The 16,036-nt window shown below is 44.7% G+C and overlaps 1 protein-coding gene across 1 annotated transcript; it reads right to left on the bottom strand.

Annotated features, from left to right (window-relative positions):
- Positions 1-10,702: 10,702 nt before the first annotated feature.
- LOC147903547 (uncharacterized) lies at positions 10,703-13,028 on the bottom strand. Its single transcript, XM_087372015.1, has 7 exons — positions 12,898-13,028; positions 12,754-12,804; positions 12,417-12,626; positions 12,199-12,304; positions 11,902-11,943; positions 11,755-11,811; positions 10,703-11,641 (listed from the first exon to the last, which is right to left on the bottom strand). The coding sequence occupies exons 1-7, from the start codon at positions 13,026-13,028 to the stop codon at positions 10,703-10,705; spliced, it is 1,536 nt and encodes a 511-aa protein (XP_087228141.1).
- Between the last annotated feature and the right edge of the window lie 3,008 nt (positions 13,029-16,036).

The raw sequence follows: 16,036 nt of genomic DNA, 5'->3' as shown, positions 1-16,036 counted from the left end.
GGTATAATGCGTACATTTTTACAATCCCTACTAGCACGACTAAACCCTAAACCCTGAATCCTAAACCTTGTTGGGGATGAAACTTCACACGGCTCTTAGGCTACCCTAGACATACATCCGTGCGAGATTTGGTCTCCATTTGATTTGGTTTGCGCCATGTAGAAGGTATGATGCGTACATTTTTACAATCCCTACTATCACGACTAAACCCTAAACCCTGAATCCTGAACCCTAAATCCTGAACCCTGTTGGGGATGAAACTTCACACGGCTCTTAGCTACCCTAGACGTACATCCATGCAAGATTTGGTCTCCAACTGATTTGGTTTGCGCCACGTAGAAGGTATAATGCGTACATTTTTACAATCCCTACTAGCACGACTAAACCCTAACCCCTAAACCTTGAACCCTAAATCCTAAACCCTGTTGGGGATGAAACTTCACACAGCTCTTAGGCTATCCTAGATGTACATCCACGCAAGATTTGGTCTCCAACTGATTTGGTTTGCGCCACGTAGAAGGCATAATGCGTACATTTTTACAATCCCTACTATCACGACTAAACCCTAAACCCTAAACCCTAAACCCTAAATCCTAAACCCTGTTGGGGATGAAACTTCACACGGCTCTTAGGCTACCCTAGACGTACATCCATGCAAGATTTGGTCTCCAACTGATTTGGTTTGCACCACGTAGAAGGTATAATGCGTACATTTTTACAATCCCTACTAGCACGACTAAACCCTAAACCCTAAATCCTAAACCCTGTTGGGGATGAGACTTCACACAACTCTTAGGCTACCTTAGACGTACATCCATGCAAGATTTGGTCTCCAACTGATTTGGTTTGCACCACGTAGAAGGTATAATGCATACATTTTTACAATCCCTACTAGCACGATTAAACCCTAAACCCTAAACCCTGAACCCTAAATCCTAAACCCTGTTGGGGATGAAACTTCACACGGCTCTTAGGCTACCCTAGACATACATCCACGCAAGATTTGGTCTCCAACTGATTTGGTATGCGCCACGTCGAAGGTATAATGCATACATTTTTACAATCCCTACTAGCACGACTAAACCCTAAACCCTAAACCCTGAACCCTAGATCCTAAACCCTGTTGGGGATGAAACTTCACATGGCTCTTAGGCTCCTTAGACGTACATCCATGCAAGATTTGGTCTCCAACTGATTTGGTTTGCGCCACGTGGAGGGTATAATGCATACATTTTTGCAAGCACCTTTTCAATGCTTAATGTTTACAATTACGACACACGGCATTATTTTTAAAATACATTATGTATTAGATGTGTGAATTGAGATATTTGAAATTCAAAATCATACTCTTAATTTTAAATATGCACATGGGGATGAAACTTCGCACGGCTCTTAGGTTTAGTGTAATAATTGCAAGCATTGATATATACGAAATTCAATATGATATTCAAAATGATAAAGTTGAAACTTGAACACTTTTTCAATGCTTAATGTTTACAATTACTTCACATGGCATTCTTTTTTAAATACCTTATGTATTAGATGTGTGAATTGAGATATTCGAAATTCAAAATCATACTCCTAATTTTAAATGTTTATGTTAGATTTGAACAAACTATAAACTGAGATAGACAAAGTGTGAAGAACATCATGAAAGTACGAAAATGCTCATACATCATAAAAGTAAGAACAATATCATGAAAGTACCAAAATGAATCTGTACATCATCATCATCATCGTGCAGAAGTGCATCCCTAAACAAGAAATGTGTGAAGCCTGAACAATCATCCTGAATCAGAATCTGATAACTCCACATATGATCCTCTAGTGGAACGCTGACGTGGCTCCTATATGACCCGTTGCCCAACCGTCCACTGTGAACCCTCAGGCAAAGCCGGATCAGATGGGCCAGCCTTATCACCTGCATGAGATGGGCCAGCCTCAGCTTGATGAAGAGGAGGGCATGCTGCACGCACCACCGCTGCTATCTCTGCCTCCCTCGCCTCCTCTATGTATGCGCGTCTCAGCTCCCATAGCCATGCATCTGCGAATACTCGTGCCTCAAATCTAGCGCAAGTAATCGTCTCTACATGTAGAAGATGCTGGTCTCGACCCTGCCCAAGCTGCTGCTCCACCCACTGCTGCAATGATGTCTGTAGCTCTGCCTCTCACTCAATACGGCGTGCCTCCTCTACTCGTGCCTCGTCACCTGGCATGAAATCACCATATGAAAAGCGTCATGGAATGCACGCTGCAACCACCGATGTATCAGCACCCTCCTGCATCAGCAACGCTCTCTGTGCCTCCTCCCTATAGTGCTCTGTCAAGACTACGCGGGCGAATGGATCAATGGCCTGACGATGACCAGGATATAGATCATCCATGCCTAGTCCTCTATATGTGGCCACATCAATGTCAGCAAAGCATATAGGGCACACTGATCGTGCCACCATGTGGCGGGTCATGCAATGGAGATGTGCGATGTGGCCGCACCCTAGTCCAAACCACCCTACGGTGTCAAACTCCTCGTGGCAAAGGATGCAAGTGGTAGTAGGAAGCCTAGCTATGACTGCTGCATCTATGGGTATCCTAGTCAGCACATCTACAGGGGAGGAGCGGGGTATAGGGCCACGCTGGGGTCGATCCTATGGCGAGATGGATCATGACTAATATGCCTCAACTACAAAATATAGTGCTCCGCACGATGGTATGCTATGCGTGTCTGAATCCTCTACTCCTCCAAATCTGTCTGCAACAGTCATACACGAGACTCCATCTCCTGACACAATAGATGTGCCTGTAATGCAAACATGTCATGTACATGGTGAGAATTAACCAAAAAACTTCAGTTCAAAACATGCTACAAAAAAATAAACTAACATAATCAAAATAACTAACCTCGTCCCTAAACTCAGCCAACAATGCCTCCAACTCTGCAATCCGTGCGTCTCGAGCCTCTAACTCGTGCTGAGGCGGTGTAGATGTGGGAGGTGGTGTAGATGTGGGAGGCTCCATCGATGATCGAGGTAGGGGAGGTGGAATCAAAAGTGATATCGATAGGGCAGAGGCCATGTGTTGCAAGGATGATGCCACTGAATGAACATCCCCCCTAATCTGTCCTCCAATAGCTCGTAATGCCGGTGCAGGGATGGTGTGCAACTCTGGTGCCTCGCGTCGACGCCGAACACTTTTAGCTGGAAACGTAATCGAGACCAGAGGCTAGAGGCTAAGTATGGCGACGCTCAAAGGCCATAGAGAAGAGGAGATCATGAGGGCGAAGGAATGTCATAGGGGTGAAAAAGGAATTAGAAATGGAGGGAAGGAAAAGGGGGACTATGACACAAGGGGAAAGAGAGAGGGGGAAGAGAAGCATGTACATGATAGGAAGAGGAATGTTGAGATGTAGACATCAAGGGAAGTGATCCATACTTTATTGGAAAGAAGGGATGAGAGGGAAATATCAAAATACTAGCTAGGTGGCTTTACAAGAATGAGCGTGTCTCATCAAGGAATAGCCCCTTCCTTTTATAGCCAAAAGAGGGGGTCTCTCCACATTAATGTATCCTCCCACATGCATGGTGTGTGTGGAAAAGTCTCCCATGTGGGCTAGGTGGGTACGCACTCTCAATTGTGTGCGACAACCATTTGCCTCAATTTTTCACATAAATCAACCCCCATATCTCAAGTCTATGATACTCCCTTTGTCTCTTTCCAATTTTATAATATGTTCAAACCTCTGGGAGGACAAGTGGAGGGTTGGCACAAGGAATCTTGCCACCTCATCCTACTTTCCCCATTATTTAACTAGCTCTCTTGGTCCTTCTATACCTCCCCCACATGGGCCTATCTCATATGGAGGGAATAACTCAATATAATAGCTATCTCCACCTATTTTATATTGCTTCTCCCATGGACTTTGAGCCATATCTCACTAAATGCACCCTAGGTGGAGGGGTGGCACATGGAGGAGCCATGCCACCTTGCATTTTATATTATTAATAGTATGGATTATGTACAACACACCTTATGGGTCCTGTTACATGGAAGGGTGGCACATGGTCATGCCCTGCCACCTCAACCTTGGGCCCTATGCACACCATATTCTATTATACTATTGCCACATATACAAACACACATACATATTAATGCCTTTTTCCTGAGACAATTTTATCCATAATAGTTCCCCCCCCCAGGCAGGGAATGCATAGCATTTCCATGCCTGGGACCATGATGCACAAAGAAAGGCTTGAGGTAATGTTTGTTGATCACCTTCTTGCCATATGATTCATGCAGCTCCTGAACTTGTACAGACCCATTGCTACGTTCTTTGATGACTTTGTATGGACCAGCCCACGGTGGCAGAAACTTCTTATCCATTTGGTGGTCCAATCTGTTATCAAAGCATAGCACAACATCCCCCTCAGCAAAGTGTCTTTCCCATCCCTTGCGAATCTTAGCATCCAATCGGGCCTTTTGTCGATTCTTTTGGATCTCTGTTTGGTGTAGTGCAAGGCGTCGGGTCTCATCTAACTTCTCAAGTTGTACCAATCTGGCCTCTACATGTTTATCTTCTGACATCCTCTGTTCCTGTGCCAATCTCAAGACCGGAATCTCTATCTCTAGTGGTAAAACTGCCTCAGTACCATACACCAACTCAAAAGGGGTGTGACCTGTAGATGTTTTATGAGTGATGTTGTAAGCCCACACTGCTTCAGTGACCTTCTGATCCCATTGGCTCCTGTTTCCTGCGGCCATTTTTTCTATGGTTTTACAGAGGAGGCCATTGGTCCGCTCTGTTTGACCCATGGATGTTGGATAATAGATGCTAGAAGTGTGATGATCAATGCCCATGCGATCCATGAGTAATTCCACTGCTTCATTTAAGAATGGACTCCCATGGTCAGAGACTACCTCCATGGGTGTCCCAAACCTTGTGCAGATACGTTCAAAGATGAAATTTGAAACTGCCTTGCCATTTGCAGCAGAGAGGGCGATAGCTTTAGCCCACTTAGTGACATACTGAGTGGCTACCAAAAGATACTTCTTTTTGCGGGCAGTCATGGGCAAGGGTCCGACAAAATCTATTCCCCACTTCTGAAACGGATGGATGGACATCACTGGGTGATGTTGCTTGGGACGCAAATCCTTCCTACCGAAGAACTGACATGGTTCACAGGTTTTTCAATATAAAGTGACATCCTTGAACAAGGTCGGCCAATAGTATCCAGCATGTAAAATCTTCTTAGCTGTATAGTCACTGGCATAATGGCCTCCACAAAATCCATCATGATAATGCTTCAATACCTTAGGCACTTCATTTGCATCAATGGCCCGTCTGAGTACCCCATCCATGCCTTGACGGTACAACACCCCATCAAGGAGGGTATAGCGCCTACTATCTCTGCGGATCTTCTTTCTCTCATAGCTAGTACTTTCTGAAGGAAAGGAGAAAGCGGTCAAAAACTTGTAGATACCACCATACCACAAATCCCCAACTTCTATGGCTGCTACAAGGGTTACATCAAGGCACTCCTCTAAATCAATCAAAGCATTCTTCAAGTTGGAACAACCCCCTTTTACAATTTTGAAAGAAAAATCATATTCTTGTAGAACTGCCAACCATTTGGCCAACCGGCCCATGGGATTTGGTGATGATTGAAGAACCTGCTTTGCAAGACCAGTGCTAGTGAGTATAAAGAAGGACTTTCCAGCCACATAATGCTTAAATTTCTCAATGCAAAATACCAAAGACAAGGCATGCTTGTCGGCCTCTGAATAGCGTCGCTCAGTGTCGAGCAATTGTCGAGAAGCAAATCGAACGGGATACATGAACCGATCTTCCCCTTGCTGGAGAAGAATACCTGCCAGAGTGTGCTCACCAAACCCAGGATCGATATAGAAGGTCTTTGACCAGTCTGGATTGCGTAGAATGGGTTATGAAGCCAGAGCATTCTTGATTTGTGCAAAACCATGATCACAATCCTCATCCCAAGAAAAATCAACCCCATCTTTTAATAGCATAGTCATGGGCCGTGTCAAAGCAGCATACTGATCAATGAAGCGGTGATAGTATCCTGCTAGATTGACAAATGAGCGTACCTGACGTTTGGTTGTAGGTGGGGAGAGTTTGAGGATGGCTTCTACCTTCTCGGGGTCAGGCTTGATGCCCTCGGATGAGACAACATGTCCCAATAACCTCCCTTGAGTGGCTCCAATGGTGCATTTCTCAGGGTTGAGACTGCCATTTGCATCATTGACCCTTTGGAAGGCCAATCTAACCTTCATGATGTGCTCCTTACGTATGAGAATATACAAAAATCATCTAAAAACACCTCCAAGAAATCCCCCAAATAAGGAGCAAACACCATCTGCATAAATCTTTGAAAGGTGGTAGGAGCATTGGTGAGGCCAAATGGCATTACTTTGAATGCAAATGTCCCCCAGGGTGTGGCAAATGTGGTTTTAAGCACATCTTCCTCGGCAATTCTGATTTGATAAAACCCAGAGTAACCATCACAGAAAGTATACATCTCATGACCACTTACCTTCTCAAGAATGAGGTCTTGAAAGGGTAGAGGATGATGATCCCTCTTGGTGGCAGCATTGAGCTTCTTATAGTCGATGCAGACCCGCCACTTGTTGTTTTTCTTTGGGATGAATACCACTGGTGAAACCCATTCAGTATTGTGAACCGGAACAATAAACCCAGCCTCTACAAGCTTCTGCAACTCTGAGCGCAAAGCATCGGTCTGCAGGGGCCCTAATCTCCGATACTTCTGAGCCACAGGCTTTGCATCAGGCTTCAGCTCTATCTTGTGCTCTATGGCAGTCACATGGCGAAGGTGGTGGTAACTAGTTGCGAAGAGGTCAGGGAAATCTTTGAACATTTCAAGAAACTCATCTTTCTCACCTGGAGTGAGGTCTGGAGAAAGCATTGATTCGAGCTGTTGAGGACTAGCTGTTATCTTTTCTGCAGGTGGCAGGGTCGGAGGCACCCCCATCATGTAAACTTCCTCCTCTGAGAATTCGTCCCCCCCGTCTGATTCTTCCATGGATTCAGACACCGAAGATGAGATAGTATCACGGTCATGCTCCTCTTCTTCTTCCGGTTCCATGGCACCAGGTTGCACAGGGATCTTCTCCTTGGAAGCACCAAAAGACATGTGTCCTGTCTTCCAATAGCTGATTGCATCACTCTTTCTCAACCATGGTCTCCCGAGTATGGCTGGGTAACTTCGGCCTGTATCTTCAATGTCCACTACATAGAAATTGACAGTGGTGGTCAACCCATTGACAGTGATGGGCAAATCCTCAATGACTCCCATGGTGGAGAGTCGTCGACCATCTGCTACCTTGATTCGAGTGGAGGAACGCCTTGTACATTTCAAATTCAATTTCTTCATGATTCGGGGCACCATGATATTACATGCAGCTCCCCCATCAACACACACATTTTTGACACGGCAATTATCTATGATGACATCTACTATGTGTGGGTGCCGATCAATTTCTTCAGAGATAGAAGATACCTCTCGTACCTTTCCCTTTTTCTTGCTCTTCCTTGTTGAGAGACCTTGGTGCAGCTCACGTCTCACCTTAGGGCTTAATGCTATTAGTTGAGGGAGTGTGATGCTCAAAGACCGATGAGCAAGGTCCTAAACGACCGAATAGTCCTCTTGCCCTGAGCCGATGGGAAAATCCGAGGGTGACCACTTACTCCTGCGAGATCTTTTAGTCTTCTCTGTTGGTGGGTCTGCCATCTCAGCATCTGAGGGCTCTGGGAAAGGCACCTTCTTCTTGGGGCAGCCTGGTCCACGGTTTGGAGAGGGGTCCGAGGTAGCACGAGTTCTTTTCCTGAGATCAAGGATCTCCACATCAAAATCCTCAGTGCCCGACTCACTTAGAAGATTCACCCTTGGAATATTGGGGCATTCTGTGCGATAATGACCCTTCTGGTGGCACTCGTAACACACAACATTAGCACGATCTCTTGGAGGGCGGTTGGCTTGATTTCTGATGCCCACCATCTCAAGCCAAAGATCATTCAGGGCCTTGGCTAGGTCATTGACTCTAGGTTCTGTTGCAGGGGGGGCAGCCGAATGCCACATGTCTCGATTGACGTATTCGACATGCGGCCAAGTCATCGGTCCAGCATACCTCGATCGAGGTATGTCAGCTGCCCTGTCGGATGGCACGTACCTTGATCGAGGTATAGCTGGACATGCCACGTTACCTTGATCGAGGTGTAGCTAGATTGCCATGATACCTCGAACGAGGTAGATGTGGCATATATAGGTAGCTTGCCAGCAAACCTCGATCGAGGTATAGGCTCGGTCCGATGAAAAAAGCGCAGCACCTCGATCGAGGTATTGGCTTGGCTCGGTTATCCTTGTGTGTGATTTTCATTGGAACTAATACCTCGATTGAGGTATTGCAGACCGAAGCAAAACCTTTGTATTTTCACTCGAGCGGGTGTCACACTCACCCAAAAGTGGTCCAGAAGTGGACACCCTTAGCTTGCTACCACCCCTAATAGGATTATTAAGATAAGGGAGATAGTGAAAGAACATCACCTATAGGACAGGATTAACCAATAAAGAGATAATGAGTATACTTGTAAAGGAAAAAATATTTTTTGGTTAGAGGAGGGGAGATGATGTATATGGAGAGAAGGCGACATAGTCATATATAGGGAAAGATAAGGGGTAGAAGAAGGATTTTAAAAGAGCAAGAAATAAAGGATTACAAAATATGATTTAAAAAAAAGAATGAAACGAAAAAATGAAGGGGGGGGGGGGAGATAACCTAGAAAAAGGCTTAAAGTTAAAGTGCTAGAAAAAGCAACGAAAAAAAAACAATCTAAAAGTAAGCTTAGAATAGAGCAAAAAAGAAAATTAAAGTGCTAAACAATTAAAATTAAAATTAAAGTGAAAAAAGTTAAACTGTGGCTGCTCCTGTTGCTAGACTCCCATCATATTTACCTGCCCTGCGCATGCTGTCTTTACTTTTCCCCCCACCTGTGCAATCTCCGACGTCCTTACCACCCATCATTATGTCGGCTCCCGTGCCATCACTACGTCCCTTCCTTCTATGTGTGCTCCGCCGTCTTTTCGTGACTTCTTGTCAAACTCTCGGCTCCTTTATCAATGACTCAAAGGTGCTTATTACCCCTCTCTTTTCTCATTACTCATGGCCCCTTTCTCTTTACTTATACCACTTACCTATAACTTTTTTTCCTTTATCTAATTAAAAATTTTTTAAAAACCACCTCTTTTTTCATTTCTTTTTCCTTTCCTTAAATTAATCCCTCCCCTTTCATACACTATATCTCTCTAATCTACGTTTTTTAAATTGCTCTAAAACTTTAAGCTCTATTTACATCCCCCTTTTCTTTGTTATTTTGTTTTTGTTTTGAGAGCCGGCTTTGCCGTGTTGGGCTTGCACCCACTAGACATCTCATGGAGAACTCTTTCCCCCCACCTTATTTATTTGGCACCACCTCAAGTGTGGACCCTCTGGCAATCAATACACCTCAGAGAGCGGAGAAGATACCAAGGCCCTAACGAACCTAGGCATGCGAGACTTGCCTCCGACCCCCAGGGCCTCGAGCTCACCACTCTAAAACTCCATAAACTAGTGGATGCTCGAACTAGAGCTACCATACCCATACCGGGCGTCGGCTCAATGGTGGTGTCACCCAACATCCGAAGTCCCGCCCCTCTCCATATGCCTTGCTTTCAACATGCTCCCCTCTATGTATTTGCGCTCCAACGCTTTCTCATTCCGTAATGCTCATTTACTCACTCGAGGAGGATATCGTCATTTCCTTTTGGATCAGATTATTGTTATTGTTAGATCTTTTTTGCTCTATTTACTTTTAGGTTGATTTTTTTCATTACTTTTTCTAGTACTTTAATGATATGGGAACACAATATTCTCCTTGGAAATTCTTGTACTACGTCCAATGTTTTTTTTGGATGTAATACAAAGAGAAGCTTAGATGCTCTCCCCAATTCCATTTACAGCTTGAGTTGTTAATGTTTGGAAGAAGGTAAGCTATAAGCAATTTAGAAGATGGGCCTAAAGTAATTCTTGAGATGGAATGCAATTTACAAGATGAGTCATAATACGATAGAGGGAGCGGTCTTATGTCTTTTTAGCACTAATCCATGGCAAAAGTTTCAAATGGCCTTAATGAAGTTGGAATTAAAACTAGAAGGTATTGGCCTCACTGAGAATAGGGAGTTACTTTTAATTTGTTAACTTTCCAAACAATTGTGAAACACGGGGAAGTAGAAGAGCCATTGCAATACGTACTAAGGCACTATCCCTAAAAAAACATTCTAAAAGGAGATATGGACACATCATCTTTTACTATGAGGAGTATATACTAAGAACATGCACAAACTATGGAGACCGTCTCCTTCATACTTGGGGGACGCCATAATAGTGGCACCTTACCCTAATGAGCTAAATCAAAATTGAGATCACAATTGAAGCGCGTTATACATTTTTTTGGAGCCTTTACATGATTTACAAGACAAGTCATAAGCACTCGGGCGAGGTTATAAGTAAAGGCTAGGTTCTTGTCCGGAAAGCTCACAAAGATCATCGCTTCTTAGGGGAGCTTCATCTTCATCTTCATCTTCATCGCTTCTTAGGAGAGCTTGCTTCTTTGCTGGGAACTAGATAGTCAATATTGTCAAAGAGACTCTTCGCCAACCATATCATCTAGGTAAGTATTGAAAGATTTTTCTTCTTGCAAGTCTGCATGGAGACCCAGGTCTGTGACAAGATTCCGGACCCCGAATGGATCCCCAAAGATGCTGGCATCGCTCTGTTGAGTAATACCCGCTTCTGCTGAAGTAGTATCTGCTATTAGCATTGTGGTTTTGCAACAATTGATGTGATCTTCTGCATTGAGAGTTTCCACGCTCGCAGAGGTCAGGTCTCTGGTGACCTGATTGTGAGAAGCCTGGGAGTCAGGGGATACAAGCTCGAGGTCGTTATATGGATCCGCTGGGGAGAGGAATTGAGGCATGCCCGGCACTCTACGACGCTGGGCTGCTTGAGAAGGAGGAGCACTCAGAGATCTTATCAGCTGAGAATCTAAAGATGATGCGGTTACGTACTGGGTGGGGATGGATAAGGAAGCTGGGGAAGAGGTCACAGAAGGCAATTTTGAAAGTAAGGCTTGAAGATTGGTCATGGAGGGCAGTACTGATTGGGAGGAGCTCCTTCCTGCTGGTGTAGATTGAGGAATGTTTAACATTGTGCTGTGAGAGAAGCTTAGATTGAGGTCTCCCGCAGGTGAATTGTTTTCCCATGCTGAAAAGCAAGCTACACTAACTTCATTTGCAGATTCCTGGCCAGCTTCTCTTCGTCTAGAATCACTCACTGTTCCACTCCACGATAGACGTCGTTCTGGCGTTCTCCTGAAGGGTGACTCGTCTTCCCTCTCCGGTCTGATGTGTCTCATCTTGCGATCCAACGTTTCCGGACTGGATGCAGTCGCCTGAATGCAGCTTCCCAAAGGAGAAGATGGTTGCTGAAACAGGATGTTAGGACTTGCCTGCTGCTGCTGCTGGAGATTGTTGAACCTCCTTTGCAGTAGCATGACGAAGTTGAGATCCTCGAGAATCTGTTTTCGAACCAGCAAAGACCGTTTTCCCTCAGCTTTAGATCAGTTCATGGAAGACAACGACACTTGAGACTGAAATAGCACTGAAAGTGCACTCGTTTTGGTAGCTTTACCTTCTGGGTAGAGCCAAGCTGTACAAGTCCTTCCCGAACAGCGATGACAGCTATAACCTGCGACCATAGAAACAACTTCGATTATCCAATACTCCGCAGCCAATTTTACAACCGTAATGCAGAGGATTCTTATCGTTTTTTCCAAACCTGAATGCCGGACTTGAACTGTGCGTCCCAAGTACGAGGTTGCTGTCTCGTCAACCACAGGAAAACACAAGACAATCAAGGCACACCCACATGAATTGCATTGTGCAGAATCGTACTTCAGAAAAAATACTTGAGCACGCTTCGAATGGTTGCGCTTCCTTGTAAATGGGTAACAACGTCTTGGTGCTACCTACAAGATGTGAGACAATTCCTAAACGTGTGAAGCTCTCTCTCTGCTATGCCTCTTATGAACTATGAAAACGCTTGGAAACTTCAGCAAGGGCAGTATAAACTCACAGGATCAATAGTGCTATGCCAAAATGACGCGAGACGACTATCACGTTCCGGTGGATCTTTGTAAAACCACTTGTGGCCGTTATCGGCTGCGACTTTTCCCATCAAACTGGACAAAGTAAATACCACGCTAATAAGCCGATCGCAGGGATGTTCCGAGTATAAATGGTAAGAGTAGTAAATATACCGTGATTGACATCAGGATAAACCTTTCAACGTACCCCTCACCATAGTTGTAGACTTCGTGTGACATTTTGAAAAAGAGCTCTGGGTGCAAACCGCTTGGTTTGGCTAGATTTGGGTCCATGTAGAAGGAGCTGCTAGACTGTGCATTGCTTGCGTGTCCAGTACTACCAGCTCCTGAAGCGCTTGCTTCGGGTACAGCACACGATCTTGCAAAATCGCAGAAACCATCCTCCCAAACCAAAATCCTACAACATAGCGTAATTGCTTAGAGCTAATTAGCCTCGAGTAAAGATAAGACTCGACTCTCGTCTCCTAATCTGTAGGAAGTCAGTACCAAAGAAAGAGTTAATTACACTTGAGCAGAACTCTTACCAATTTCTCTTGTTTGCTTTAGATCTGTCCAGGTATCCTCCGATCTCCCACCTAAACACAAAGTTTGATCAAGCTGTGAGATGAAAAGCAATGAAGGCATTGTCAAACATTACCCTTCAGACACACTCTAATGGCCTTGCTTACTTGGGTGGAGGAAAGTTACGGGGAAGTATCCTCCAGAATATCGCATAGACCCAATCCGACTCCGTGCACACGCTACGCAAAGTGTGTTGTAGAAGATGACTGCACAGAGGTAGCCTAGAAATACTATCCATACTCGACAACGACCCTCTCGAGAGCAAGGACTGGTCACGCCTTTGGTCTTGTGTACCACGAACTGGCAGCGCCTGTTTCACTCAGAAGCAATCTGAGCATATTGTATCGTTTCCCACAATTTTGTTGTTGCCAAGGAGTTGGCTGTTGCAACATGTGGCTGTCGACGCGGGCAGTATTCCAACGATCATCGTGGCTTAGCCAAATTCTGGATTCGCAATGTATGGCCTTTTTTTTCCTGCGAGAGATATAATATCGGGTTTTCACCTGGGTGTCGTCTGCCTCCTCCTCGTGATCTGCAAAACAAGAACCATGTATGTAGCTTTTCAGCGACGATAACGTCTGCCTGCCCTGCTTCTCACTCGAACATATCTTTGACGCCTGCCTTATCGTTCGCGTCGTTTAGAACCAGATGCCAGATCCAATGGCCAGACGATGGAAACTGCAGCGTAAGACCAGGGGCCTTTAAAACTTCTCTGCTATTTGCAGATGCCATCTGCGAGCTCGTCTCGAAGATTCTCATCTATCAGGACACCGTTTCACCTTGAACGTCGCCGTAGTGAGTCTAGTGACTGCTTGCACAGCGATGGCCGGTCGTCTTTCGATCTCTTCTTATTATAGCTCGAAAGGTCAGGGACTCAGGGAGGCCGATCTATCAGAAGGTCAGAGCAAACGCGCCAATTGGATGCGTACAGCAGCGGCATTTCTGCAGCTCTATAAATATCTGCGCATAATGGAGATCTAGATATTGAACAGGAGGATGAATTTTTATCAAAGGCCGATGATGAGGAAATAATATTTTTAGGAGGAGGATCGATGGGATCACGGGAAGGTAGAGGATGAGGTTAAACTACAATGGACCTGCACCTCATGCGCTGGTTGGACGCTGTCGAATTGCCGAGGCGTTGTGCTCAGAATCGAGAGGAGCAATAAGGGACTGCAACGTGTGCATTGTGAGAGGAGCGAGGAGGTTTTGAGTGGTGTGGATTTGATGGGTTTCGTGAGTGCAAGACAAGAAAGGACGCTGCTACAGCCAGCAGGAAGGGCGAGGGCGATTGCAGTACTGCATGCACATTAAGAGTAAGACGGCATTTAAAGCTGGTGAATAAACAAAGAAGACAAGGATTGGTATTAATGTGTAAGCATATATTTCAGGATGCATCACGTGCCAAAAGGTGTTGTGGGAATTTGAGATAGCTACGACCCCGGTGTATCTGACTTCTTACTATTCCTGTCTAGCTTTATGGCACCCCACCTTCGTTTACATCCGCACCGCACCTACCTACAACCACAACAGCTCTTCCTCCTCTTCCCACCTTGATACCCCTTGCGTCCCCTTCCCAATCCTACATCCCGAATTCTATTAAAATCCATTATGCTTACCTCAGTTCCACTTAAGTAATCACGCGTGAATCCAACGTGCCCTTTTTTGTTTCGCCTGTGCCTTCTTCCTATTAGAATGTATTTCACATAATTCCAACGTATATTCCATTCCACAAATAAACACGTCAGAGAAGCGCGCATGTACATTGTACAGCTCTGGACGTTGAGTTCAACCGCAACAATAACTGTGACATTCTATACGAACGTCGAGAGTTCATGCAATAACACTGCGTCTTCCTTTCCTGTTGATTGCAATCATTTCTCCTCTCGTTCTCGCTGCGCTCGTATTCACGTAAAATCTACGTCATGTGCTCACACTTCCTCGGAAGCATAGACATGCCAATCAAGCGGTGCGTATTACGTAAGTTCTGTCAAGCTCCTTTACTTCTCTCTTGCTTGCCACCGATCGCCGCAGCAGCCGGGCTCCCCAAGTCCGAATACCGCTCAACTAAAATGCCAATGGCACAACAATCTAGAACATAAAAAGCTGATAAATTGAATGACAAAAACTACCAGCCATGGAAAATGACCATGGAACTACTATTGCAGAAACTAAACCTGCTGCAAGTCGTCAATGGCACGGCACCTTGTCCCGATCCATCAGTGGCGGCCAACGCTCAGGGAGTTTCCGATTGGAAGGAAAAGGACCTGAATGCGAGACTCAAAATCTTCCTCTACATGGAAGACGACCAAAAACACACGGTGAGAACCTTGACCACCGCAAATCAAATTATTTGGTCTCAATTACAGCAAACATTCGAACACACAGATGTTTCATCTCAAATTGCTAATCTAAAGAAACTTATGACCGTTCATATGTCCCAAACGGACGATGTCCCTAAGTTTCTACAATCCTGGCGAACCTCAATGGACGACCTCATTCTTTCCGGGCTCGTCCTCGGTCAAAAGGTTCAAGCCATCATTCTACTTGCCTCGTTACCACCCTCTTGGAAACCATTTATAACCACACAAATCACCCACATCAACCTGACGATTCCATTAATCATCCCCGCCATTCAACAGGACTACGCCATGCACGGTTCTCTGACCTCTACCGCCACCACATCAAATGCTAAGCTTATCATGTACGCCAATCCAAAATCCCGATTCTCTAAAAGTCAATTCCTAGAAATTCATACCGTCCCAATCACAACAAGACAAAGCACCCACAGACGCGCACATAGACGTATTTCTTTAACTAAAAAAAAACTTACCGGTGCATCTATTTGCGTGTCTTTGTGCATCTACAGACCCATGTCTATAGGCGTGTCTATATAACAGACAGACGCTCTATAGAAATTTAATAAAAACAGAAAGACGTGTACATAGATGCGATTATAGACGCTCTATAGAATCTTTTTTTTAATAAAAGCATAATTTTGTGTAGTTGAACAGAATGATGTGTATGTTGTGTATGCTATGTGGTTACAAGAATCCCATTTCCACATTGTGCAATTCAACTCTTACAACCAACTACATTTTAATTAGGACGATTCTAAGAACATCTATAGCTGACGATTATAATTCTAAATAAAACATTACTACTCCAAAACGTTTAGTTCACAGGGCATTCATTGATAGAATGTCACACAAGGAAATTGAAAGCCAAAAAAATAAAAGGAATGTA

Source organism: Dipteris shenzhenensis, chromosome 3, assembly GCF_047967505.1.
Source record: "Dipteris shenzhenensis isolate YYH24624 ecotype China chromosome 3, Dip_SZ_1.0, whole genome shotgun sequence".
Classification (NCBI taxonomy): Eukaryota; Viridiplantae; Streptophyta; class Polypodiopsida; order Gleicheniales; family Dipteridaceae; genus Dipteris; species Dipteris shenzhenensis.
This window is presented reverse-complemented; position numbering and strand designations above follow the sequence as displayed.